The 27,407-nt window shown below is 39.0% G+C and overlaps 2 protein-coding genes across 2 annotated transcripts in view; one reads left to right on the top strand and one right to left on the bottom strand.

The window, feature by feature from the left end:
- The window catches only part of TMEM170B (transmembrane protein 170B), a 31,927-nt gene extending 21,693 nt beyond the window's left edge, over positions 1-10,234 (bottom strand). The window contains exon 1 of the mRNA XM_059940646.1: positions 9,568-10,234. Coding sequence (XP_059796629.1) covers positions 9,568-9,886 — 319 coding nt within the window. The 5' untranslated portion in view covers positions 9,887-10,234. The remainder of the gene's footprint in view (positions 1-9,567) is intronic.
- Positions 10,235-10,402: 168 nt separating this feature from the next.
- The window catches only part of NEDD9 (neural precursor cell expressed, developmentally down-regulated 9), a 292,795-nt gene continuing 275,790 nt past the window's right edge, over positions 10,403-27,407 (top strand). Inside the window, exon 1 of the mRNA XM_059937922.1 lies at positions 10,403-10,732. The gene's annotated coding sequence lies outside the window, so the exon portion shown is untranslated. The remainder of the gene's footprint in view (positions 10,733-27,407) is intronic.

Below are 27,407 nucleotides of genomic sequence, written 5' to 3'. Positions count from 1 at the left end.
CTAGATGGAAACTTAACGCTCCACAAAGAAGTGAGCAACAAAGAAAATTAAAATGAAGGTAAACATAAAAGATATGTTTTCTGGGCTTCCCTGGTGGCACAGTGGTTAAAAATCCGCCTGCCAGTACAGGGGACATGGGTTCGAGCCCTGGTTGGGGAAGATCTCATGCTGTGGAGCAACTAAGCCTGTGCACCACAACTATTGAGCCTGAGCTCTAGAGCCCGCGAACCACAACTACTGAGCCCGTGTGCCACAACTACTGAAGCCCACGCGCCTAGAGCCTGTGCTCCGCAACAAGAGAAGCCACCGCAACTAGAGAAAGCCCGCGTGCAGCAACGAAGACCCAACGCAGCCAAAAATTAATTAATTTTTAAAAAAAGATATGTTTTCTTATTTTTAATCATTCTAATATTTTAACCAGATTTAAAAATAAGTTGTTGCGTTTTTTCACTTGAAGCCTCATTTAACATCAAAGTTAAAGCTACTGTAGATATTTAATAGCTGTCTGCTTCCACTTCTTAAAAGAGAGCAAAAACATTAGTTTTTAAATTTAATTGTGACATCTTCAAGAGCTGCTTGAATATACTGCCTCTCTCAAAGCTTACGGCAATACTGTTTATTACCCACTTAAACTAAATTACCCTTTTACCAGCTAATTATATAATTTTAAACTGTAAATTACAGTAGTCATCATTGAATAGAAAAAAAATTCTTAGAAAAATAAATTTTTAATTTAAAACAATCAGAATATCATTTGCTGTAAAAAAAAAAATCAGGTTAAGGCTATTTAAAATAGTTCAAAATTTGCTTTACATTTAAGCCATAGCACTACCTTCCTAAAAGATGCCATTCAGTTTGTTCTTCTCATAATCGATTAGTTACTCAGTTATAAAAGTATAAGGATTAAATGGCAAAATCCGAATCTATTATGAAGTTATAACAGAGCAATATACAATAGTTTCAATTGTTATTACTTATATGCCCTTAAGCATCTTAAATTATACATGTCCTACCAAAAAAATGTCAGTAACAACATATTTGTTTGAATCAGTCACTGACCTAAAAAATAATCTTTTCAGTGACTGATAAAATGTTACAATCTCATAATACAGTATTTCCAAAGGATCTTTACACTGAACACTCAAAAATGAACTTTTCACATCAATGAGCATAACTTATAATGAAACTCCCAATGTAACAAATTCTTAAAATTAAATCTAAATAAGAGACCAAATGAATGACAGATCAGAAAATAAAAGCACAACTAGGAAAACAAGTAATGCACAAGCACGGTCAGAACAGTCACACCTTTGATATGATGACAGTAATCCTCAGGAAGCAGTTATGCCATACTGGGGTTAAAAAACAAAAACACAGATAATTTCAGAACTGGAAGGGATCATCAAATATTGAATCCAGAGTTTCCTAAACCAAGTCTTAAGAAGGCCTAATTCTAAGAACTATTAAATGGTATTCAGAGAACAAAGATTTTCTAGGTCTTAAACCTCACTCTACAAATTAGCATATTAAAGGTCTGAAGCCCCACTTAAAAAAGAAAGCTTCTTAATTTTAAAGACTAAAAAAACAAATTTATACGCAAACGGGTAAATGTTTTTCTTAACTCACAGTAAAATCTCTCAACTTTTTTCTTAACTCATTAAAATTTTTAGATCATCTTTCCTTTAACATCAATGTGAAAATTGTTGTCATTGGATTGTCTTATAGATGAGGAAACCAAGGTCTGGTTAAATATGTGGCTTTTCCCAGGACATGGAAGCAACCTAAGTGTCCATCGACAGATGAATGGATAAAGAAGATGTGGCACATATATAAAATGGAATATTACTCAGCCATAAAAAGAAACAAAATTGAGTTATTTATAGTGAGGTGGATGGAGCTAGAGTCTGTCATACAGACTGAAGTCAGAAAGAGAAAAACAAATACCGTATGCTAACACATATATATGTAATTTAAGAAAAAAATGGTCATGAAGAACATAGGGGCAGGACAGGAATAAAGATGCAGACATAGAGAATGGACTTGAGGACATGGGGAGTGGGGAAGGGTAAGCTGGGATGAAGTGAGAGAGTGGCATGGACATATATACACTACCAAATGTAAACTAGATAGCTAGTGGGAAGCAGCCACATAGCACAGGAAGATCAGCTCAGTGCTTTGTGACCGCCTAGAGGGGTGGACTAGGGAGGGTGGGAGGGAGACGCAAGAGGGAGGAGATATGGGGATATATGTATATGTATAGCTGATTCACTTTGTTATAAAGCAGAAACTAACACACCATTGTAAAGCAATTATACTCCAATAAAGATATTAAAAAAAAATGTGGCTTTTCTAAAGTACGAGAGACAATTAATAGCATTCAAGGATAAAACTGTTTACTGACTCATGAATTCAAGGATCCTATTGCTTCTTTAGACTCTTTATTTGCATACAAAAATATAGCAGAACCCAATTTATCCTAGTGGGGGAAGTTCCAATAACTGCACATTATGTAAGTATTTACATAAACATTGTTAATGTTTAGTTCTCCCATATACTTCAGATTAAATATAACTGAACTGTTTAGAATTTTTAAAGTACTAACATTTAATAAGAATTTTTCTCTATAGCTAATAGCTCATATAAGTAAAGAAAACATTTTTAAAAGATAAATTCTAATATTAACCTCTAATGTTAAAAGACAGTCACCTAAAAAAACTGGGTTATAGCATCCTCTTGGAAATGAGTCATTGATCTTGAAATTTTAATAAGTCTTTAGCTGTACTAAACACTCCACATTCACTTGCATTATATATCACAACACAGTTACAAATTGATCACAAAAAAGCTTCATTTTTTAAAAATCCAGTGTTCCCAATCCTTGAGCTCTCAGTAATAAAATCACCTTAAGAGCTAGTTTAAAATGTACCTTCCTAGGCCCTGGTCTCAAAGATTCTAATTCCATAGCTGTGGACTGGGTCTATGGACTGTACCCTCAACCAGCCCCAGGTAATTCTGATATGTAGCAAGATTGGATTAAAGTAATTCATGGTAGGGACTGGAGAGAGAATTTTATAATGAAAACATATTAGCGGGACTTCCCTGGTGGTGCAGTGATTAAGGATCTGCCTGCCAATGCAGGGGACACGGGTTCGAGCCCTGGTCTAGGAAGATCATACATGCTGCAGAGCAACTAAGCCCGTGTGCCACAACTACTGAGCCCACGCGCCACAACTAATGAAGCCCGTGTGCCTAGAGCCCACGCACCACAACGAAGAGTAGCCCCTGCTCGCCGCAACTAGAGAAACCCTGTGTGCAGCAACTAAGACCCAATGCAGCCCCAAAATTAATTAATTAATTAATTATTAATTAATAAAAGAAAACATATTGGCTACACAGTTATCCAAGAGCAATAAAATACTTTTAAATTTAATCAAGTCCTGGTGGTATTCCTGAACCATCCTCAAAACAGATCACCTCTCCTCTCTCTCCATCATCCCTTAAACAGGTTCTTTCTCTGCTCTCTACCTCTTTTGTTGTCTTCAAAGTCCCATTACCTGGCTCTCCCTGAACTCAGCAAGCCACCGAAGTACGACTTAACCTGAAGGTTAGTTCGCCTCTCTACACCATGAACCCCTTATGGACAATGATTGACATTTTCATTTTTGTTTATCAGTGTTTACCACAGAGACTGGCAAATGCTCATGATCAAGAAATATCCAACAAGATTGATCCTTGAAAATGCTAGATGCTGCTTTTTAGTATAATTCTTCTATATACATTTAATAAAACAATACATTCTATGGCCACTTCAATTATAGTAAGTAAAATGCATGCAAAATGCTTTGTACAGTACCTGACATATAGTAGGGGTTCAATAAATATAGCCATTATTAGAGTTATTCATCTGATTCTAAGGTAAGTTCAATGCGCTGAATTCTCTGGGCTCTCCTCTTACATCTGACCATTCTTAATTCCAGTTTCCTTCCCTGGTTCCAATTCCTCCTCCCCACCTCTGCCTCATCCTTCCTCTTCTGTTTAGAATTCCTTTCTACAGGAAAAATATCCCTAGTTATTCTAACTTCTCTTCCTGAATTATCTTACTTTTCTGGTCCTTTATTCCAATCACTAAACAAAGCAAAGATAAATATATTTATATTCTGATAGTTAACCATTTAAGAATCAAAATCATAGCTTACACAGTCCCAAGACTTATCTGGAAATTGCTTTAGGTTTAAGAAATATCATCTGGACCTTGGATGTGGTACTGCCAGAGGATACTGATATATGATTCAAAGATAATGAGATGGGTATTAGGAAAGTAAAAACCTGAAGATGGCAATTCTAATTTTTGAAAAATTACAGTGGCTTCATTCTCGATAACACAGGTAATTCTTCCAAATGGCAAAGTCCTATAAAGTACAAATCATACCAGCACTTATTAATTGGCTCAGTACCACAAAAGAGTAAGGGATTTTTCACATGTATTTCAGAAAAAGTAAATTTTGGGGTCTGGCACAAATATTGAAGAGTAGCACATTGTCTTTAGGGCTACATTTACAAAACATAAATTTCTATAATTGGACATCTGAAATAATTTTATCTGCATAAACTCACCTCCTATAATAGAACATTTAGGAGGAGGAACTTAACCTAATGGGACACTAGAATACGTGCAGGTACTGAGAGAAGCATACCTGTTTGGGAGCACCACCAAAGAAAGTTGCTGGCTATACTAATATGAGGTGTGAACAATTACAAGTATGTATACTAGGTACCCAAGTTTTTCCCCCTTTCTTTTTTTTTCTGATAATCACTATTAACACTAAAGTGGCTTAGCAACTAAAAAATCTAAAAGGGAAACATAATTGTGTATGTATATAGTAAAAATAAATAAGCACATATATATTTTGTAGACACACACACACACACACACACACACACACACACACTTGACCTTCATTCCAGTTTGAATTCCCAGCTTCCCGATGTTTATACCAATAAAGAGAAAGGAGCACCTGCGCCCACACTTGCTGCTGACACCGAGAGAGGGGATGAGCCTGAGGCCAGACTTCGCCTTTTTTCCGAGGAACCAATTATTCCTTTCCCAACCCGAGCCCGGCTCTGTGTTTATCCGGGGGGTTAGGGATCCTGCCTCCTTCTAAGTAAAAAATTCTTCTCTAAACTCTTAGCAACCAAATTTGGGTGGGAACACAAAGTTGGGAGCCAAAATAGTTGAAGAAAATAAAAGTAAAGCAAAAGGATACATTTCACTGTAGATCGTTTTTTTGAAGTTAGGTTACCCATAAAACTGAAAGAGTATATACATTCTGACTCTAATTTTAGGTTGTGGTGGGGAAGAGGAATTTAGGACATATTCAGAGAAAGAAAAACTATATGAGAAGGAAGGAAGCCACTTATCTCTCTACTTGAGTGAGCTGAATAAGCATATAACCTATACACAGTTAACAAACAATTTAGGAATCCTGAGAGTCACACACTGTGGGAAGTGACATACAGAAGAGAACTCTGGCAATAGTTATGAAGTGACAAAGATGGGGGTCTCCAGGTGCTAATCTCTATATGAAATCCCCATAGTACTACTGTCTTCCAGGAAGGAGAAAAAAGAGATTGAACTTGGCAGAATTTCTAAAACCAGATACATAGTAAATATGGGTCACTAACATTTACATAGGCTATGGCAACTTAAAAGTTTAGAAAGATTATTACTATTATTATCACTATTCGGTAATATCTTACATTGTACAGTATCTTTTATTTCTGGACAAAAATTAGTTCCATTCACCCATTCTTGGGCTCATTTGGGGCAAATACTTACAAAGCTGTTCTTAAGTGCCTTAAGATTTATCATCTATCAGACCTGTCTGAGTTAAAATCAGATGTGAAATAAAAGCAAAAGGCACAGAACTGAGAGTCAGTGAACAGCAGTTCTAGTCCTGGCTCTGTCATTAAATAACTGTTTGATCCCAGCCATGTATATCCCAATATTTCTGAAAGGAAGTAATCAAACTACATAACTTCTAGCTCTAAAATGTTAGGCTAATTCTAATTTCTAGTTGTCATCACTTTTAAAAAATCTATTTCTATCAAAGTAATACATACACAAGACTACTTTCAAAAGATTGGTCTCTGAGATAAAAAGGTCAATAATTCTGCTTCACCTATGGGATAAGATACAGACAGAGGAATAAATCATACCTGTTAACTGAAAAAAATAAAAGATGAGAGTACATTACCCTTTTATTTACTTTTTAATTAACCAGAACTCCTATTAACGAGATTTCTGCAAATCCTTCACAGTCATTTCTTAAATCTAAATCAGTCTGGTTCTACACTATGCTCCTTTCTATTACCTGTTTCATTTCCAAGTTTATGATGATGACAAAAATGCCTTCTGACTTAATGTGTTATCATAATCTGAAAAAAGGTAATAATTTTTCACTTATTAGCTACCAGATCTAATCAAGTTACTCTTTGCTTCAATGTCTGAACCTGTAAAATAAGGATAAACACTAATCTCTCTCAAGATGGTTGAAAAGATTAAATAAAATCCATGAAAGAACGGTAACTAGCACAAAAAAAGCATTTGTGTGTTTTAAAAGTATGACAATTATCTATATGAATTGCTTAAACACCTTATATCCTAGTTAAAAGCATATTCACTCAAACAGATGTAGCTGAAAAATAAGGCAACTAGAATGTTTTAATCATGCAACTGTTAAGTATTGTTTTAAAAGCTCAATTCAATAAACATGCATTGAGCATATACTACGTGCCAGATACAATACACTAGGATTCCAGAATTCCATGATTACAACAATGACCCCACCCTCAAAAAGCTCACAGTCTAGAAGAGACAAATAAAGATTATAATGTAATTGACAAATATAACAACAAAAGCATGTATAAGGAGCTGAAGGAACAAGATGAAGCACTTAATTGATTCTGTTTATAGAGAACAGAGAAGAAGTAGCTAAAGCAGCTTGGAAAGGGGGAGAGAGTAGTTCTGTAGGCAGAGAAGGGTTTCAAGCCTAGCTCAGCCATTTCAAGCTATTTGATGTGGGCCAACTTTACCTCTCTGAGCTTCTTTGTAAATCTGCTTTGGAGAGTTACTCTGAAGATTAGAAATAATATATGTAAATTGCCTGATACATAGCAGGCATTCAATAAATAGGAGTCATCTTGTTTTAGAAGTTGTGTGTTTGTTTCTAATAGACTAAGTTCTAAATGGCACTGTAGATGCAAGAGGGAGGGGATATGAGGATATATGTATACATAAAGCTGATTCACTGTGTTATACAGCAGAAACTAACACATCATTGTAAAGCAATTATACTGCAATAAAAATGTTAAAAAAAATAAAAAACAAACAATTTTAACTTACATCTTAATTATGAAGCTGAAAAAAAAAATGGCACTGTAGGAGGCATCACTTAACTAATGATCAAGCTGCATATGGGATCGCGAAGGTCACAAGCATGGAGAAGGCCATAATGAACCACATCAGAATGTTACCACTTACGGAGTCTACTTTTTAGCAGTGACGTGGTTCCTAACGTGGTACATTCACCTGCTGGTGAAGCCTATTCCGAATCTATTTTCTCCATTTTGACAGAATTTTGTGTACTCAGACTCGATTTAAATTTCCTAGGAGAGGTTCCCATGCTCCTCAGTCCCACCTCAGTCCTGGTTTTGGATGTTCAGCATATCCCATATCCCTTATAAAATGGCAAAGTCCAATGAGCAACAGCTGATTATTACGATTAGGAGATAATTAGAGCTAACCCTGGGCTGAAACTACTATTGTTAGCCTAACGGTTGACCTATGGGAACTGGAAGCCACTATAATGATTCAGAATGTTAAATATTTTAAAATATTGTTAAATCTGTCCAAGAGGTAAGTTACATTTACATTTACTCTGTGGTTCCCAAAGCTAATTTTCTCTAAATACCCACTGATGAGCTAAGCCAGTCATTAACATATACAAATACATATTCTTAAATCCTTATTTTTCATTTTACTCCAATGAACATAATTCATACAACATCTGAAATATTAACAGTGGATAAACACAAGGAAAGCCGTAAGTAAGATAAAGTGGTCTATCTCAAAATTCAATTGAATTATGAAATGGTGCTTATGTCAGTGTAGGTTTTCAGAACTAAAAACATGTTCCTGTCCTGCAACCATCATGTAAGGTCAGTGTGCTCCAAGTTAAATAACCACAGATTAAAAGTGAGGGCACCATAAATCAATCCAGAATCCATGTTAATTTTATAGAGCAGTTTCCACATTCAAGGCACCCAGCGTCTTTAAACTCAACCTGGTGGTAAATAATCCCAACTTTTCTCTATGAATATCTGAATTCCATGTAATGCTAGATTTTATAATATCTTGTATCCTATCAAGATAGGTTATATTTGTAAAATACTCTCCATACTCTTAACCAGTTTAACATAATGCATTTTGAAATACTAATGCTCTATCAAAATTAGCTGTCTTATACATTTTCAAAAATTAAATCCTGAGTATGTTTTTAAGATTTTTCCCTGAGAAGCACGCACTGAGGAGTCATCAAACTGCAACTGAAATCACTTTCTCGTAAACACTAATCTTTAGCGAGTATTTTTTAAAGTCAGGGTATAATACAAGCATTTCTGCATTAACCAAGCCAGAAGTTTCTCCACAAACCAGACCTACAAATTTGATTTTAAAAGTTTATGAGTATTATTGCTCACTTTTACAACTAGAAATTGATGTTAATTACTATAATATATTAAGTCCAATTCCCTCCTGATAGCCTTGACGTATGAAGGGAAATACACAAAATTATCAAATGTCACAGAAGCAGCAGCTTGACGCCAGAGGGAGACAGACAGACAAAAGGAAATAGGAGAGAGAGGAGATATACGGTTAAAGCAAAAAGTGCTTAGAATTCACTAGACCTTGACCCAGCCCGTGACCTAATATAATCTACTTAATGAGTCATTTATATCGCAAAAACAAATTAACAGTTGAAGCAAACTGATCATTGTGAGAGGGAATTTAAGTCCTGCATTCGATTTGAGATTTGCAAGAAAGAAAAAGAGCTAAACTAGAAAAAGACCTAAAGAGCAATAAGCAAGCGCGCGCGTGTGCGTGTGTGTGTGTGTGTGTGTGTGCGTGTGTGCGTGTGTGTGTGTATGGAGGTGGGGAGATAAATAAAGGCTAACTGTACTCAAGTCTCAGCGCTAAAGCAATTCCGCGCGTACTACAGAGGCAGGGCGGTCGCCGGCCCTCCCGATGCAGGAAGGGAGGGGAGGCGGGGGTCGTGGATTCTCCCCCAGCGCTTCTGGAGCCGGGGTCTCGGGGGACTGGCGTCGGCGCCCCCAGAACAGGAGCGGAGCGGATCCAATTAACACCTTCCTCGCCAGGACTTGGGACCGCGAGCTCCCGAGCGGGGCGCGCACGGGGGTGGGGCGGCGAGGAGCGCTTCCCCTCCGAGGGAGGGAGAAGGGAGGCGAGGGGCGGCACCGCATCCCGGTCCCCACCCCGGGCGCATCAATTACCCGTAAGGTTTCTCAGCACCGTCCCATGGGCCCAGAGGCTCAGGACCTGCTGCACCGACAGGTTGATCATGGAGTGGTCGCCCCCCTCCGCCTTCATCTTCCCTGGGGGACGCCCGCCGCCCTCTCCTCGGGCGCCGGGCAGCGGCGGCGGCTGCGAGGCTCCGGGGGCGGCGGCGGGTGCGCGGCTCCTCCAGGCCGCCGCCGCCGGGGGAGGCTTCGGGTCGCCGGGCTGGTCGCTGCTGCTGCTGCCGCCGACGGGCCTCCGGGGGGGGCCGCTCAGCGCGTCTCCCAGGCAGCCCCCTCCCCGCCGGGGAGACATCGAGGATGGCGGACTGGGGAGGGGAGGGGGCCGGGCGCTCTCCCCGCGCGGCCCCCCGAGCGAGGACTCGGGTCGGAGGAGGCCGCTGCCGCTCCTTCTCAGGGGCAGCTCGGCGCCCGCCGCGGGGGCCGGGCACGCGAGGAGGCCGAGGTCACGCCGGGAGGTCCGGGGTGATGGGCAGCCGGCAGGTGCAGCCCCCGACGGGGCTCAGCTCATCACCGCGAGAGGACGAGCAGACCCAGGACTCGGAGGAGGCGGAGGAGGCGGAGGCGGCGGCGGCGGCGGCGGCCGCGGCAGCACCTGCCGCCAGCCTGCCAACCCTCCTGCCGCCGACACTCGAGGAACCGCCCCCTCCACCCGCGGCCGCCCCGGACCGATCGTGCGCGCGCGCACGGGTCCCCACCTCCCCCGCTCTCCACGGAGCTGCTGCGCATGCTCACTCTCCCCCCTTCCCGCGACCCGTCGCCCTCCGACAGCCGGCCGGCCCCAAAGCCCTCCTTCTCCTGCTTCTCGCGCGCGCGAGCTCGCGAGGCTGACGGGGCTGAGCCTCGGCCCGCAGTGGGGCGGAGGGAAGCGCGGCCTACGTCACTAGCGCCACCGCCGGGCCTCGCTGCTGACTGGGCGCTCCAGGGGAACCAGCTCCACGCCCTCCCTGCCCCCGGCCCCCCAGCCCCCCGGCCCCCCGGCCCCGGGCGCGCGCCCTGGGAGAATCCGGGCGGCGCTGGAGCTCCAGGCTGAGCTGCAGCCCCGACCCTACGTGGCGGGGAGCGAGGTGTCAAACTCCGTCAGGTGGATGCTGTGACACTTCACATCTTTGGCTTCGAATGAAATACATTGGATAAAAAGGTTTGAGTACAACTTTTTCTAACAAGTGTAAATATCTCAACATTTTAGATTTGTCAGTTTGTGGGTTTGGGGTTTTGGGGTTTTTTTTTGGGGGGGGGGGTGAGGCAGATGACCTGGGTAGGTCACTACTTGCAGAATATATCCGAAAGCCATTAAAGCAGAAACAGACCCACTTTACGATTCATCCAGTCCTACCCACAGCAAGAACCTGGGCCTCCCGTGGTTCCGGCATCTGAAATCACCTGCAGTGCCGGGGCTGGGCAGGTGTCCTACACCTCAAGGCCACCCTCGGGGCTAGCTCTTTTTTCGTTGCAGTACTCTCTTTACCTAAATTGTAAAAGTCTCCGTTATCTCCCCCCCTCCCCCCCGCCCAGCTCAGGACTTAAACTAGACCTCTCTTCCCGTGGTTTGTTGCCTTTCTCCATATCCACCGTTAGCCCGAGAAACTGTCTAAAATTCAACCACAACAAAGTGAACTCCTCCTTGAAGTCTGAAACCTTTTATCTTGAAAAATAAGAATTAAGTTTTGGCAATAACAACATATGCACCAGTCAGCCCGCCTCTCCCCATCCTTTTTCAGCCTCTTTACTGTCTGAAAAGAAAATCTGCAAAGGACGCCGAAGTTCATGCTGTAGCTAAATCATCAAGTACTTTGGGCAAAACGCAGGAGGGTTGGATCACCTGTAAAGGGTGTTCTTGGTGACCACCTTAAAATATACATATGTATATTTATATACGTATGTATGTGTCAACTGAAAAAATGTACAGCGCGAGAGGTGTGAGTTAAGTTTTATTTGGGGCAGAACGAGAACTGTAGCCGGGGATACAGCCTTTCAGGTAGCTCTGAGCAGCTGCTCTGGCGAGGTGCGGAGGAGGTCAGTATATACGTGACTTTGGTGAAGGGGGCGTATGTGCCCTTAAGCACACATTTTGGCAGAAAGTTGCTGCTGGTCACAAGAAGGTTGGTGCTAGTCACGAGGAGCACGTATCTCTGTTAATGATTTTAGGGCTTTTCTAGATATGAGAAGATGCAAGAAATTGGGCTCATAAAATCTTCTCCTGAAAATACCTAACTGAAGACCTGTTCTGCCAGTTTTTCCTGGAGCACAGAGGGCCTCATTCCTGATCTCCACCCTGAACTCCTTTCAGGGTGTGGGGAAGGTTAGCGACTGCAGTGGCTACTGGCGTCATTCTTACAGAACCAGAAGGCAGAAAACCATTTTTAGTTGGCATATGTATTGTCTGTTTGATGTCACAACACAGGAGGAAAGGGAACAGTCTGCATCACTAATAAGAACTGAGCCAAAACTCATCATGTGGAGTTATCGTCGTCTAAGGATTTAGAATTAATGAGATCTTAATTTAAGATTATAAAATAGTTAGACTTAAAAGGGACTTTACCACTTTGCCAATTCACTTTATTTTACAGATAGGTGAAACTGATTCTGCAGAATTAAGTGCCTTACAGAGGTGACACCACTTCACAGCCCAGTTTCTGAATTCCTAGTCTGTTCATTCTTTCCAGTAGCCACACCATCTTCCTTACCTCACTATCAACTCCATACCTTTAAGGTTCTGGATGGGGAGATGCAGGTTACCTAATGATTACCAGTAAGAGATTTGATATTATATGATTAGAGGTATTAGAGAATATGACTACATTCAATGAAGGGTTCATATCAAACTCTCTAAGCAGCAGCTCATTAAACTCTCACATCAGGAACTTTTAGTTAGTTTACACGGAATCAGTGGGGTTCTTATTATTACACACTACTGTTTAAAACATGGTAGCATGCATTTAAAATATTCAGAACCTGGGACAGTGCCTAGCACATGGTGTTCATCAAATATTTGTTGAATGAATAATTGAATAAACTTCATAGAAAAGTCAGCATTTTTCTTGTTTCACATAATTTTTTTAATGGAACCTAAGTGTTCATTTCTGGAAATGAGAAAGTAAGACACAGCAAGGAAGGCTCAAATCGATAATGCACTTTGATAACCAGACAACGTTTCCCTTGCTATTCAGCTCAATTCAGTAAGCATTTATTTGGCATCTGTTATCCATAATAATGTTCTGTGCTAGGCATTATCTATAGGATTTGAAGATTCATAAGGTCTCAGCTCTCTAGGCTAATACCTTGCATTCAACTTGTGTTTGCCTTGATAAAGCTAATGATAAACATAATGATATGTTGGAAGCATATACTCTTAAGTGAATTGAACATTTCCCAATGGCCAAGGTTATGAAACCCAAAACTGAATTAATGCAGGTGGAAGTTGTGTAGTTTCTTTCCTTGCAGATTTTCAGTATTGAGTTAATACACCAGTCAAGGAATGGTTTAGTCACATTCCTGCCAGAAATCAGGGAACACCCCAAATAAATCCTAGAGGTCTCTTTTAGCCCCGTGCCCTTGCATGTGAAATAAATAACAATTCACAAAGAGTTCCTGGTTTATTTCTTACACACAAGTAAGGGAACACCCATAAGTCTTAGGAATCCTATTAATTGTCCAGAGAGGGCCCAGAAGAAAGCTTTTAAAGTCAATTAGAATATAAAATGATATTGATTCTTTGGGAAAAACATTAACTATGAGGACATCTTTCTCCTTTATTATCTTCCTTTCTCGCTGTACAGTACTACATCACAGAGTCACATTACATAGGCAACCTAATTTCATCTCGCGACACATTTCAGCAGCTCCAAACTCTGAGTGATGGTGCAGGTTTAAAAGATTCATTATCTGGAAAATATGGTTTGAACACTGGCTGCATCACTTACTAGCCTTAAAATGGAAATAATAATGGTACCTCTTCAGATTTTTGGCGTCATTTAACTAATAGTAATAATCAACACTTAGCTCCTTCCTCCTGCCAGGCCTTGTGCCAAGTACAACATATTAGCTCATTTAATTTTCACAAGGATGGGTTGAAATTTCATAACACTAATTTAATAGTGTTAAATTTTATAACACTATTAGACTACTTTTTTTTTCAAAATCTATACACAAAACCTCACTTCTGCCCAAATCTTGTATCTTGTTCTTATACGGACACACACACACACACACACAAAACGAAAACACTGCTGGTTTTTTGAAGAAGAATATAAAATTCTGTTGGAAGAAATGACAGAAATAAGAGGAAGAAATGGTCGTGCATATTATTTTAAAATAGGTACTGCACTGAAATTTACTTGTTGAAATGTTTCTCAGAACACCTGTTAAGAGTCAAGAGACATTTCCATCACAGTAAATCAGAAAAACAAGGTATGTCCTACTTTGTCTCTGCAGTAAGATATGGCATACCTAGGGTGCCAGGTCACCATTATGGGGCTGCTGAGGGGTCCAGCCCTGTTCAGAAAAGAGCAGAGAGATGCCCCATATTGGCAGTGGGAAATGACGTCCACCCACAGTCATGGAGGGTTAGGAGCATGTCTGAGATGGAAGGACAGGCAGGTACCTGCCGGTGCCTCTAGCTCCATTTTCCACCTCATCCTGGTTGTTTTCCCTCCACCTGTGCATACAAACCACCTACCTTCCAATTTCTGCCAGATGCTGCCCAGCCCACTCCCCACCACCGTGTAGCTCCTTGTTTATTATCCTAAGTCTTTAAAAGAGATAATACACGACATTTGAACTCTAAGAATTCATTCTTTGAGGCCTGAATGTGAGTGGAAAGAAAGACTCTGCTAAAATCACACGCATACAAAATCCTGCATTTGGCAACACAGGAGACTCAGTTTCCCCCCTAAAAACCGGTGTCTGAAATTACCCTGCATCCAGTCGGGTCATATTATGGATGGAAGGCCAAATATAAAACACATAAAATAATGTGTTGAGTAAATGCCACTTGTAGATTCATGATGCATAATCCACACTAAACCCAATTCTTAAAGTACTTAATTGTTGAGCTAAACATCATAAAACATTGTATGCCAAGAACAAAATGGTGAAAATGGTATTTCACTGTATTTTATTAGCGATTTTCTGATTTTAAGTGAGGTGACACATTTTATGTGTGTGTGAAGGAACATATGGATTGCCTTTTCTAGACACTTCTGCCCATTTTTCTTTTGGGTAATTTATCTTTTAAAAACTTACATGTAGGAGCTTTTAAATATTTAACAAATTAACCATTTGTGATATGTACTGTATACATCTTTTTCAGTTTGTCAGTAGCCTTTTAGCTTTAACAAAACTCTTTGGTCATGTAGAAATTTCTGATACTTATGTTGTCAGCCTTTTCTTTTATGGTATCTAAGTCTCCCGCCATGCTTTAAAATGTCTTCCCTTCTCAGATTTGGTTTTTTTAAGTCTCATATCTTTTCTAAAAATTTTATGGGTGTCTTTGTTTACACCTTTAGTCCACTTGGAATTTTTTTAATGTAAAACGTTTAGTAGAGATCTAATTTTGTTTTTCCAGATGGCAACTGAGTTGTCCCAAAACATTTATTGAAAAATCCATCATTTTCCCACTGACCTAAAACACCAGCTATATCATGTTCAAAATTTCTATGTATACTTCGATTTATTTCTGGACTTTCATTTTTGTCCTATCTATCTATTCATGTGTCAGCACCACACTATTTTTATTTTCTTTAACTGTACAATATGCTTCAGGTTCTTCTAAGATAGGTCCTCCTTTTCTATTCATTTTTCAATTTTTTTCCTGATTAATCTTGAATGTGTATTATTCTGGAAGAACTTTAAAATCAGCTTCCTAATTCTAAAAATATTACTGGTTATATTTTCACTGAAATCGTGTTACATTTATAAATAAATTTAGGGGATGTTGAGATATTTTAATGTTTTATTTTATTAAGAAATTTGATTTTGAAAAGTTGTTGAATATGTCTCTTTTTAGCATCTATGGATATGACAATGTGATTCTTCCTTTGGTCCTAAATATATGAGGATTATATTAAAATTTTCCTAATACATTTTCTTTGAGTTTCTGGAGTTAATGCCACTTAGTCATGATCTCTCATTCTTTCAATATGCTACTTAATTCCATGTCTTAATCTTTTATTAGAATTATGTCATCAGTATTGTGAGTGAGATTGATCTGTACGTTTCTCTTTAGAATTGTGTTTAATTTAGTTTGTGGTTTTTATTTTTATTTTTTATTTTTACTAATTAACGTTGTGTTGGCTTTATACAAAATATTTAGAAGCTGTCATTGTTTGGATTTTTCTTTTCCTTCATTGTTTGGTGAAATTCAACTGTAAAACTGCTGTCGATGCTTTAGGGAAGCAGCTCTTTGTCAATTTTTTTCTAGGTAGTGTTGTTTTCCTATGGCAATTTATCCATTTCAATATTTTTTCTCTTCCTGATTTCTTTCTGTAATTTTTTCATTTGACCTATTTTTATCTATCTGATACAATTTTTAAAAGTAATTTGCAGTGTTAATCAATACCTCTTGTAAATCTTTTAACTTCTCCAACACGTTGCTTATTTTGCGAACTTACACATTCTCTAATTTTATCTTAATTATATTTGCTAATCATTTTATATTTTTTCCAATTAATCAGCTCTTAGATGTATTTATCAGTTCTCTGTGTTTCTGTATATTATTTCACTTTTTTTCTTTTATCATTATCAGTTAGTTTCTTCTGCTTTTCTTTGGATTGTTTTGTTATTTTCTGTAAATTTTATGTTAGCTGCTTGATTCATTTCTTTATATTTTTTCTTGTTTCTTAATATAAGTATTTAACTTTGAATTTGCCCTGAGCATTGCTTAGGTTGTATCCTGTAGCTTTTGATACATGATGTTCTATTAACATTTTCTGTTGTTATCTTCTAGAAATTCTGCCATCTTACTTTTGATTTCTACTTTGAAGTTATTTAAAAGAGAGATTCTTTTTTAACTTTCAACTTTCAAAGGGAGGCAGTTCTATATTTGTTAGCAGTTCATAGTTTAATTACTGTGTAGCCAAAGAATGTTATTTATACCATTTCCACTTTGAGGGATTTACTGATGTTTTCTTTGTAGCCCAGTATATGGTTAATTTGGGGAAGTGAGTACACAATTAAAGAAGGTGTATTCTCTGTTTTTAGGGAATAGTGTGGTCTATATGAATAAGATCTACCATATTTATTATGTTACTAAAGGTCTTCTATAATCTTACTTATTTTTGTCCACTAGATCTGCTTTAGGCTATACCTTAGGTTTCACTAGACCATGCTACATAACAAAGAAACTTAAAATCTCATTGGTTTAAACAACAAATCTTATTTCTTGCTGGTGTTGCATGAGAGCTGCAGCCCTGTTGCAGTTCCCCTGGGATCTACCTGGATAGTAAATATCTGGGGTAACTGGGAATAAAATGAGAACATCTGGCCCACTGTAAAAGTATGTTTGAACTGAAGTTAGTAATTTTCATCCCTTTTCTTTCATTATACTAATCATATGTGTTAAAAGATAAGAAAAACACTGTTCCTTCCCTTAAAGACCTTAGCATTGGTTTAAGAGAATAAAACATGTATTAGAAACAATAGAACACAGTTAACAACAACCTGTGACTGAGTATACACTAACATTGTATAATTATATATATGTAAATGTATGTTTATTATGTATACATGTAGAATGTAATGCATAATATGTGTTATTATACTTGTATATAGTATACAATAATATTATTTTAATATGTATTATATGTAACGTATAGTAATATGTATAATAATATACATATATGTATTGTATATTGCAGGAATAATATATATTATATATTTTATATATGTTACATAATATATGTATGTAGTCAGTAAATATATTACATATATGTATATATTTATATATGTAATACAATGTGTGTACTCAGTTACAGACATATATATTCACCATATATATATATATATATATATATATATATATATTCCATAAGTGCTGAGGGTATTATAAGAATAAGATAGGCTGAATTAGAGCCTTCTTCATAGCCAAGGTCATGTGACCCAGTTCTAAGTTGGGGAAAAGGTTGTATCAAGTAGGGCACTCGGCTTCTTCTCTTAGTTTCTCCATCACTCTTGATGACCAAAGGAATGGAAGACTGTGTCTTAAAATCAAATTAACACGGGCTTCCCTGGTGGCACAGTGGTTAAGAGTCTGCCTGCCAATGCAGGGGACACGGGTTCGAGCCCTGGTCCAGGAAGATCCTATATGCTGTGGAGCAACTAAGCCCATGTGCCACAACTACTGAGCCCGCAAGCCTAGAGCCCGTGCTCCACAACAAGAGAAGCCACCGCAATGAGAAGCCCGCGCACCGCAACGAAGAGCGGCCCCCACTCACTGCAACTAGAGAAAGCCCGCACGCAGCAACGAAGACCCAACGCAGCCAAAAGTAAATTAAAAAATAAATAAATCAAATCAAATTAACAGATGTTGATTGACTGAGGAGTAAGTTGTGCAATTGTTGAACAGATGTCATCTCTCATGATTAGGCCAAGAGTTCTGCGTAACCAACAAGTTGTACAACAAAATGCAACTTCCTCTCTGCAACCAGGGTGCATTTCTTGCTTCTCAGAGTCTGGCCTCCAAGGGAGCCTCCTCTTTTATTTCAACCTCCCTATATTTGTGGTGGATTTCCAAGCTCAAATAAAGTGCAGGTTAGTATTTCACTGTGAAATATGACACAGAATGCAATAGAAGGATGAATAAAGAATTTAATTTACTCCAGGGTGAAGATGAGACAGTGAAAAATTTGTGTTTCATGTGAACTAAGATTCCCATTTAAAAAGATCTCATTTTAAGCAAAGTGACTTTTTTTTTCATGGAAAGGCATTTTATCTTTAATATAGCAGTGCGTACATGTCAATCCCAAACTCCCAATCTATCCCTCCCCCAACCTTTCCCCACAGTAAACGTAAATTCGTTCTCTAGGTCTATGAGTCTGTTTCTGTTTTAAGCAAAGTGATATTTTGTTAATGATCTTTTTTTCTTTCTGTCTGTAATTTCTGGGAAAGTTAAAGTGGGGGCAAGTTAAAGATGACCCTTTTTCCCTTTGCTTGTCCTTCTTCATTTCTGAAACTCTGAACATGATGTGAATAGATTATTAGGCATTTTGAAATCATAGTTTATTCCTTTCTGTTCTTTGTAAGCCTTTGAAAAACAAGGCCATTTCCTTCTCATGCATATTGAGGTATAAGAAATAAGGAGGAAAAAATTAAGCCATGTATTTAAGTGTACTTAGAAATTGCTGAGTGGACCTCAGTTGGAAATTCACCAGTAAAGATACCATCATTGCTTCAGTGAGTAGCCAGTTAGGGCTTAACTGTTGAAGTATCTGGGAAAAAATTGATCTATAATATGTACTTAAGAAAACTTTTGTCAAAAGCCTTGCCTGGTTTGAAGTCATCAAGCATATATGCCAACAAGATTGATACTCTATTTGAAATCAGAATGTTTTCTTTCACATTTGGGTATTTAAGACTACTTTGATAAATATTTGGCACACTTCTAAAAAATGCCCTCAATGGTGCTAATGTTTATAATTTACGGGTGGACTTGGCATTTGGAAATAGTCAGAAGTTGCTTGGTGTAATGTCAGTTGAGTGGCCAGCCTGGCAAGAAACGTCTTTTGAGTAAAAGTGAGGTGTGTCATGAGTGGTGAAACCTTTGTCTGTGTAGTTTGGAACTACCTGGTTTGGAAGAAAATTAAAATGTATTTGAAGTAATGGCAACGCCATTAGAATAACAATCTACCTTCCAGAGTGTCTTCTCTGAAGAATAATATCATTTTGGAACTATAAATGGTAGTAAGTCATTAAAACATGCAGTCTATTACTTTATAGTCACATCTCATGAAATCTTTCATTTGCCCTGGATTTGGTCTTTGATGAAGATATATATTATCTCCAAATTCTTTAGGCTATTCCTCTCTCTGGAGATTTTATTTATTTTCTGCATTTAAATATGCACACATAACTATTATTTAAAAAGAAACAATTGGCCCTGAACCAAGATGGCGGAGTAAAAGGACATGCTGTCACTCCCTCTTGTGAGAACACCAGAATCACAACTAGCTGCTGGACAGTCATCGACAGGAAGACACTGGAACTCACCAAAAAAGATACCCCACATCCAAACACAAAGGAGAAGCCACAATGAGACGATAGGAGTGGCCCAATCACAGTAAAATCAAATCCAATAACTGCTGGGTGGATGACTCACAGACTGGAGAACACTTATACCACAGAAGTCCACCCACTGGAGTGAAGGCTCCGAGCCCCACCTCAGGCTTCCCAACCTGGGGGTCCGGCAATGGGAGGAGGAATTCCTAGAGAAACAGACTTTGAAGGCTAGTGGGATTTGATTGCAGGACTTAGACAGGACTGGGGGAAACAGAGACTCCACTCTTGGAGGGCACACACAAAGTAGTGTGCACATCGGGACCCAGGGGAAGGAGCACTAACCCCAGGGGAGACTGAACCAGACCTACCTGCTAGTGTTGGAGGGTCTCCTGCAGAGGTGGGGGGTGGCTGTGTCTCACCAAGGGGACAAGGACACTGGCAGCAGAAGTTCTGGGAAGTACTTCTTGGCGTGAGCCCTGCCAGAGTCGGCCATTAGCCCTACCAAAGAGCCCAGGTAGGCTCCAGTGTTAGGTTGCCTCAGGCCAAACAACCAACAGGGAGGGAACCCAGCCCCACCCATCAGCAGTCAAGCAGATTAAAGTTTTACTGAGCTCTGCCCACGAGAGCTCTACCTACCACCAGTCCCTCCCATCGGGAAAGTTGCACAAGCCTCTTAGCTTCTTCCACCAGAGGGCAGACAACAGAAGCAAGAAGAACTACAGTCCTGCAGCCTGTGGAACAAAAACCACATTCACAGAAAGATAGACAAGATAAAAAGGCAGAGGGCTATGTACCAGATGAAGGAACAAGATAAAACCCCAGAAAAACAACTAAATGAAGTGGAGATAGGCAACCTTCCAGAAAAAGAATTCAGAATAATGATAGTGAAGATGATCCAGGACCTCGGAAAAAGAATGGAGGTAAAGATTGAGAAGATGCAAGAAATGTTTAACAAAGACCTAGAAGAATTAAAGAACAAACAAACAGAGATGAACAATACAATAACTGAAATGAAAACTACACTAGAAGGAATCAATAGCAGAATAACTGAGGCAGAAGAACAGATAAGTCACCTGGAAGACAGAATGGTGGAATTCACTGCCATGGAACAGAATAAAGAAAAAAGAATGAAAAGAAATGAAGACAGCCTAAGAGACCTCTGGGACAACATTCGCATTATAGGGGTCCCAGAAGGAGAAGAGAGAGAGAAAGGACCAGAGAAAATATTTAAAGAGATTATAGTCAAAAACTTCCCTAACATGGGAAAGGATATAGCCACCCAAATCCAGGAAGCACAGAGAGTCCCATACAGGATAAACCCGAGGAGAAACACACCGAGACACATAGTAATCAAATTGGTAAAAATTAAAGACAAAGAAAAATTATTGAAAGCAGTAACGGAAAAATGACAAATAATATACAAGGGAACTCCCATAAGGTTAAAAGCTGATTTCTCAGCAGAAACTCTACAAGCCAGAAGAGAGTGGCATGATATACTTAAAGTGATGAAAGGGAGGAACCTACAACCAAGATTACTCTACCCAGCAAGGATCTCATTCAGATTCGATGGAGAAATCAAAAGCTTTACAGACAAGCAAAAGCTAAGAGAATTCAGCACCACCAAACCAGCTCTACAACAAATGCTAAAGGAACTTCTCTAAGTGGGAAACACGAGAGAAGAAAAGGACCTACAAAAACAAACCCAAAACAATTAAGAAAATGGTAATAGGAACATACATATCAATAATTACCTTAAATGTGAATGGATTAAATGCTCCAACCAAACGACACAGGCTTGCTGAATGGATGCAAAAACAAGACCCATATATATGCTGTCTACAAGAGACCCACTTCAGACCTAGGGACACATACAGACTGAATATGTGGGGATGGAAAAAGATATTCCATGCAAATGGAAATCAAAAGAAAGCTGGAGTAGCAATACTCATATCAGATAAAATAGACTTTAAAATAAAGAATGTTACAAGACACAAGGAAGGACACTACATAATGATCAAGGGGTCAATCCAAGAAGAAGATATAACAATTATAAATATATATGCACCCACCATAGGAACACCTCAATACATAAGGCAACTGCTAACAGCTATAAAAGAGGAAATTGACAGTAACACAATAATAGTGGGGGACATTAACACCTCACTTACACCAATGGACAGATCATTCAGACAGAAAATTAATAAGGAAACAGAAACTTTAAATGACACAGTAGACCAGATAGATTTAATTGATATTTATAGGACATTCCATCCAAAAACAGCAGATTACACTTTCTTCTCAAGTGCACACGGAACATTCTCCAGGATAGATCACATCTTGGGTCAGAAATCAAGCCCCAGCAAATTTAAGAAAATTGAAATTATATCAGGCATCTTCTCTGACCACAATGCTATGAGATAAGAAATGAATTACAGGGGGAAAAAAGTAAAAAACACAAACACTTGGAGGCTAAACAATACGTTACTAAATAACCAAAAGATCACTGAAGAAATCAAAGAGGAAATCAAAAAATACCTAGAGACAAATGACAATGAAAACACAACGATCCAAAACCTATGGGATGCAGCAAAAGCAGTTTTAAGAGGGAAGTTTATAGCTATACAAGCCTACCTCAAGAAACAAGAAAAATCTCAAATAAATAATCTAACCTTACACCTAAAGGAACTAGAGAAAGAAGAACAAATCAAACCCAAAGTTAGCAGAAGGAAAGAAATCATAAAGATCAGAGCAGAAGTAAATGAAATAGAAACAAAGAAAACAATAGCAAAGATCAATAAAACTAAAAGCTGGTTCTTTGAGAAGATAAACAAAGTTGATAAACCATTAGCCAGACTCCTCAAGAAAAAGAGGGAGAGGACTCAAATCAATAAAATTAGAAATGAAAAAGGAGAAGTTACAGCAGACACCACAGAAATACAAAGCATCCCAAGACAGTACTACAAGCAACTCTATGCCAATAAAATGGACAACCTGGAAGAAATGGACAAATTCTTAGAAAGGTATAACCTTCCAAGACTATAGAAATAGAAAATATTAACAGACCAATCACAAGTAATGAAATTGAAACTGGGATTAAAAATCTTCCAACAAACAAAAGTCCAGGACCAGATGGCTTCACAGGTGAATTCTATCAAACATTTAGAGAAGAGCTAACACCCATCCTTCTCAAACTCTTGCAAAAAATTGCAGAGGAAGGAACACTCCCAAACTCATTCTATGAGGCCACCATCACCCTGATACCAAAACCAGACAAAGATACTACAGAAAAAGAAAATTACAGACCAATATCACTCATGAATATAGATGCAAAAATCCTCAACAAAATACTAGCAAACAGAATTCAACAGTACATTAAAAGGATCATACACCATGATCAAGTGGGATTTAGCCCAGGGATGCAAGGATTCTTCAATATATGCAAATCAAACAATGTGATACACTATATTAACAAACTGAAGAATAAAAACCATATGATCATCTCAATAGATGCAGAAAAAGCTTTTGACAAAATTCAACACCCATTTATGATAAAAACTCTCCAGAAAGTGGGCACAGAGGGAACCTACCTCAACATAATAAAGGCCATATATGACAAACCCACAGCAAACATCGTTCTCAATGGAGAAAAACTGAAAGCATTTCCTCTAAGATCAGGAACAAGACAAGGATGTCCACTCTCACCACTATTATTCAACATAGTTTTGGAAGTCCTAGCCACGGCAATCAGAGAAGAAAAAGAAATAAAAGGAATACAGATTGGAAAAGAAGAAGTAAAACTGTCACTGTTTGCAGATGACATGATACTATACATAGAGAAAACTAAAGATGCCACCAGAAAACTACTAGAGCTAATCAATGAATTTGGTAAAGTTGCAGGATACAAAATTAACACACAGAAATCTCTTGCGTTCCTATACACTAATGATGAAAAATCTGAAAGAGAAATTAAGGAAACACTCCCATTTACCATTGCAACAAAAAGAATAAAATACCTAGGAATAAACCTACCTAGGGAGACAAAAGACCTGTATGTGGAAAACTATAAGACACTGATGAAAGAAATTAAAGAAGATACCAACAGATGGAGAGATATACCATGTTCTTGGATTGGAAGAATCAATATTGTGAAAATGACTATACTACCCAAAGCAATCTACAGATTCAATGCAATCCCTATCAAATTACTAACAGCATTTTTTACGGAACTAGAACAAAAAATCTTAAAATTTGTATGGAGACACAAAAGACCCAGAATAGCCAAAGCAGTCTTGAGGGACAAAAACGGAGCTGGAAGAATCAGACTCCTTGACTTCAGACTATACTACAAAGCTACAGTAATCAAGACAATATGGTACTGGCACAAAAACAGAAACATAGATCAATGGAACAAGATAGAAAGCCCAGAGATAAACCCACACACCTATGGTCAACTAATCTATGACAAAAGAGACAAGGATATACAATGGAGAAAAGACAGTCTCTTCAATAAGTGGTGCTGGGAAAACTGGACAGCTACATGTAAAAGAATAAAATTAGAACACTCCCTAACACCAACGCAAAAATAAACTCAAAATGGATGAGAGACCTGAACGTAAGACCGGACACTATAAAACTCTTAGAGGAAAACATAGGAAGAACACTGTTTGACATAAATCACAAGATCTTTTTTGATCCACCTCCTAGAGGAATGGAAATAAAAACAAAAATAAACAAATGGGACCTAATGAAACTTAAAAGCTTTTGCACAGCAAAGGAAACCATAAACAAGATGAAAAGACAACCTTGAGAATGGGAGAAAATATTTGCAAACAAATCAATGGACAAAGGATTAATCTCCAAAATATATGAACAGCTCATGCAGCTCAATATTAAAGAAACAAACAACCCAATCCAAAAATGGGCAGAAGACCGAAATAGACATTTCTCCAAAGAAGACATACAGATGGCCAAGAAACACATGAAAAGCTGCTCAACCTCACTAATTATTAGTGAAATGCAAATCAAAACTACAATGAGGTATCACCTCACACCAGTTAGAATGGTCATCATCAGAAAATCTACAAACAGCAAATGCTGGAGAGGGTGTGGAGAAAAGGGAACCCTCTTACACTGTTGGTGAGAATGTAAATTGATAGAGCCACTATGGAGAACAGTATGGAGGTTCCTTAAAAGACTAAAAATAGAATTACCATATGACCCAGCAATCCCACTACTGGGCATATACCCAGAGAAAACCATAATTCAAAAAGACACATGCACCCCAATGTTCATTGCAGCACTATTTACAATAGCCGGGTCATGGAAGCAACCTAAATGCCCATCGACAGATGAATTGATAAAGAAGATGTGGTACATATACACAATGGAATATTACTCAGCCATAAAAAGCAACGAAATTGGGTCATTTGTTGAGACGTGGATGAATCTAGAGACTGTCATACAGAGGGAAGTAAGTCAGAAAGAGAAAAACAAATATCGTATATTAACGCATATATGTGGAACCTAGAAAAATAGTACAGATGGACCGGTTTGCAGGGCAGAAATTGAGGCACAGATGTAGAGAACAAACGTATGGACACCAAAGGGGGAAAGCTGCGGGGGCGTGGGGATGGTGGTGTGATGAATTGGGCGATTGGGATTGACATGATGTGTATAAAATGGATGACTAATAAGAACCTGCTGTATAAAAAAAAGAGGTACCTTCTTGATAAAATGTTTAAAAGAAACAATAACAACATTTACCTCACTATATGTATGGTTTTTCTAGGACCACTTTTTCCTTTCTTCCACACCAAATTGTTCAAAGAAAAAAATAATATATGACAACATATAACTGAGCTCTTCCAATGGGGCAGACACTGTGCTAAGCATTTTTCATATTATACTGCTAACCCTTCCTATAAGGAGAGTGTTAGTATCCTCACATTAAGGATGAGATTACCAAGAATATTAGTTTACTGGAGCTGCCATAACAAAGTACCACAAAATGGGTGGCTTAAAGCAACAGAAATGTATTTTCTCACAGTTCTGGGGTCTCGAAGTCCAAAATCAGCCCTGTTAGCAGGGCTGTACTCTCTCAGGTTTCTAGGAGAGAATCTGTTCTGTGCCTTTCTCCTAACTTCTGGTGTGGCCAGGCATCCTGAGTTTTCCTTGGCTTGCAGTTGCATATTAACTCCAGTGTCTGCCTCCATCCTCACGTGGTCATCTTCCCTGTGTGTGTCTCTTTCTGTGTCCTTTCCTCTTCTTATAAGGACATCAGTCATATTGTACTAAGGGCCCACCCTACTGTAGTATAACCTCATCTTTACTAGTTATATCTGCAACAACCCTATTTTTAAATAAGGTCACATTCTGAGGTTCTGGGAAGGACATGAATTTGGGGGGATGCTATTCAATCCAGTGCATGGAGACTTAGGTCAACTTCTGTGTGTTAAGTTGCCCAGTCTGGATGGAGCCAGGATTCAGGTAGAGTTGCCATCAGAGCCTGTCCTCCTAACTGCTTCATTATTCTGCCCATGTCCACTCGCTCATCACCTCATAGCTCCTTCCCTCCCTTGTCTATGTGATCTGGTTTCCAGTCCCAGATCACTATTAACTCTTCTCCTGAAGTCCTCATCTTCTCGCTCCTTCACCTTCTTCCAGCACTGGTGACAGCGTCCTCCTCCTTAACCACTCTGCTGCCTTAATTCTCTGGCAACACTATCTGAGTCTCACTTACATCCCAGGCCACATGTTCCCTCTTGCATTGGCTCATTTTATTTGTCCTATGCCCTAAATGTGGGTGGTTCCCAACTTTCATTTCTCTGTTCTCTCCTCCACATTCCTTCTTTGATGAATCCTCCCTCATTCTCTTGGGTTCAGCTGTCGCTTTTATATCACTGACTACTAAATCTATGTCAATCTACTTCTCCATGCTGTCCTCTTCCCTAAGTTCCAGCCGCATACCTCCCAACTCATTTAGACAAGAAGTTCTACCATCATCTCTGACTCAGATTGCTCAAGATCAGATAGTTTTCTTTTTTGGAAAGCTCTTATTGGTCCTTCCTATTTGCGATGACACTGCCCTCATTGCCTCATGGAAGGATCAGTACAGCAACGCCCTGGTTACCTTGCCAGATGCCAGTGTGCACCCTTCCCAAGCACCTTTCATAACCTTGCCCAACTAATCCTCCCAAACCAATTTTCATCCTGTTACCCCTCTGCTCAGTAATTCCCTATGTTCTTCATGTTTAAAATCCTTTGACTTCTCTTTTTCACCATGCTCACCCAGTATTATTTCCTATGGCTTCCAACGCTAGTAAGGTTAATTGCTCCTCTGCAAACCTGAATGTGTTCTCATCTCCATACTTTGGCTTATGTTGTCTACTTAGCCATTTATCCTTTCAAATCCTGTCTCTTCCTTCAGGTCCCAAATCAAATCAACTCTCTAGGAAGTTCTCTCTGACCATTTCAACTTCAGTTCATTTCAGTGGAGCCCCAAGGAGGGAATGACAGAAAAGTTGTCATAAATGCAAGATATACTCTCTCTCTGTATCCTCTGTTCTTAGCTTCTTTGTTTACTTTTTTTTTCCATTTCTCTCTCC

This window comes from Balaenoptera ricei, chromosome 11, assembly GCF_028023285.1.
Source record: "Balaenoptera ricei isolate mBalRic1 chromosome 11, mBalRic1.hap2, whole genome shotgun sequence".
Classification (NCBI taxonomy): Eukaryota; Metazoa; Chordata; class Mammalia; order Artiodactyla; family Balaenopteridae; genus Balaenoptera; species Balaenoptera ricei.
The sequence above is the reverse complement of the archived record's forward strand: the minus strand, read 5'-3'. Positions and strand labels throughout refer to the sequence as shown.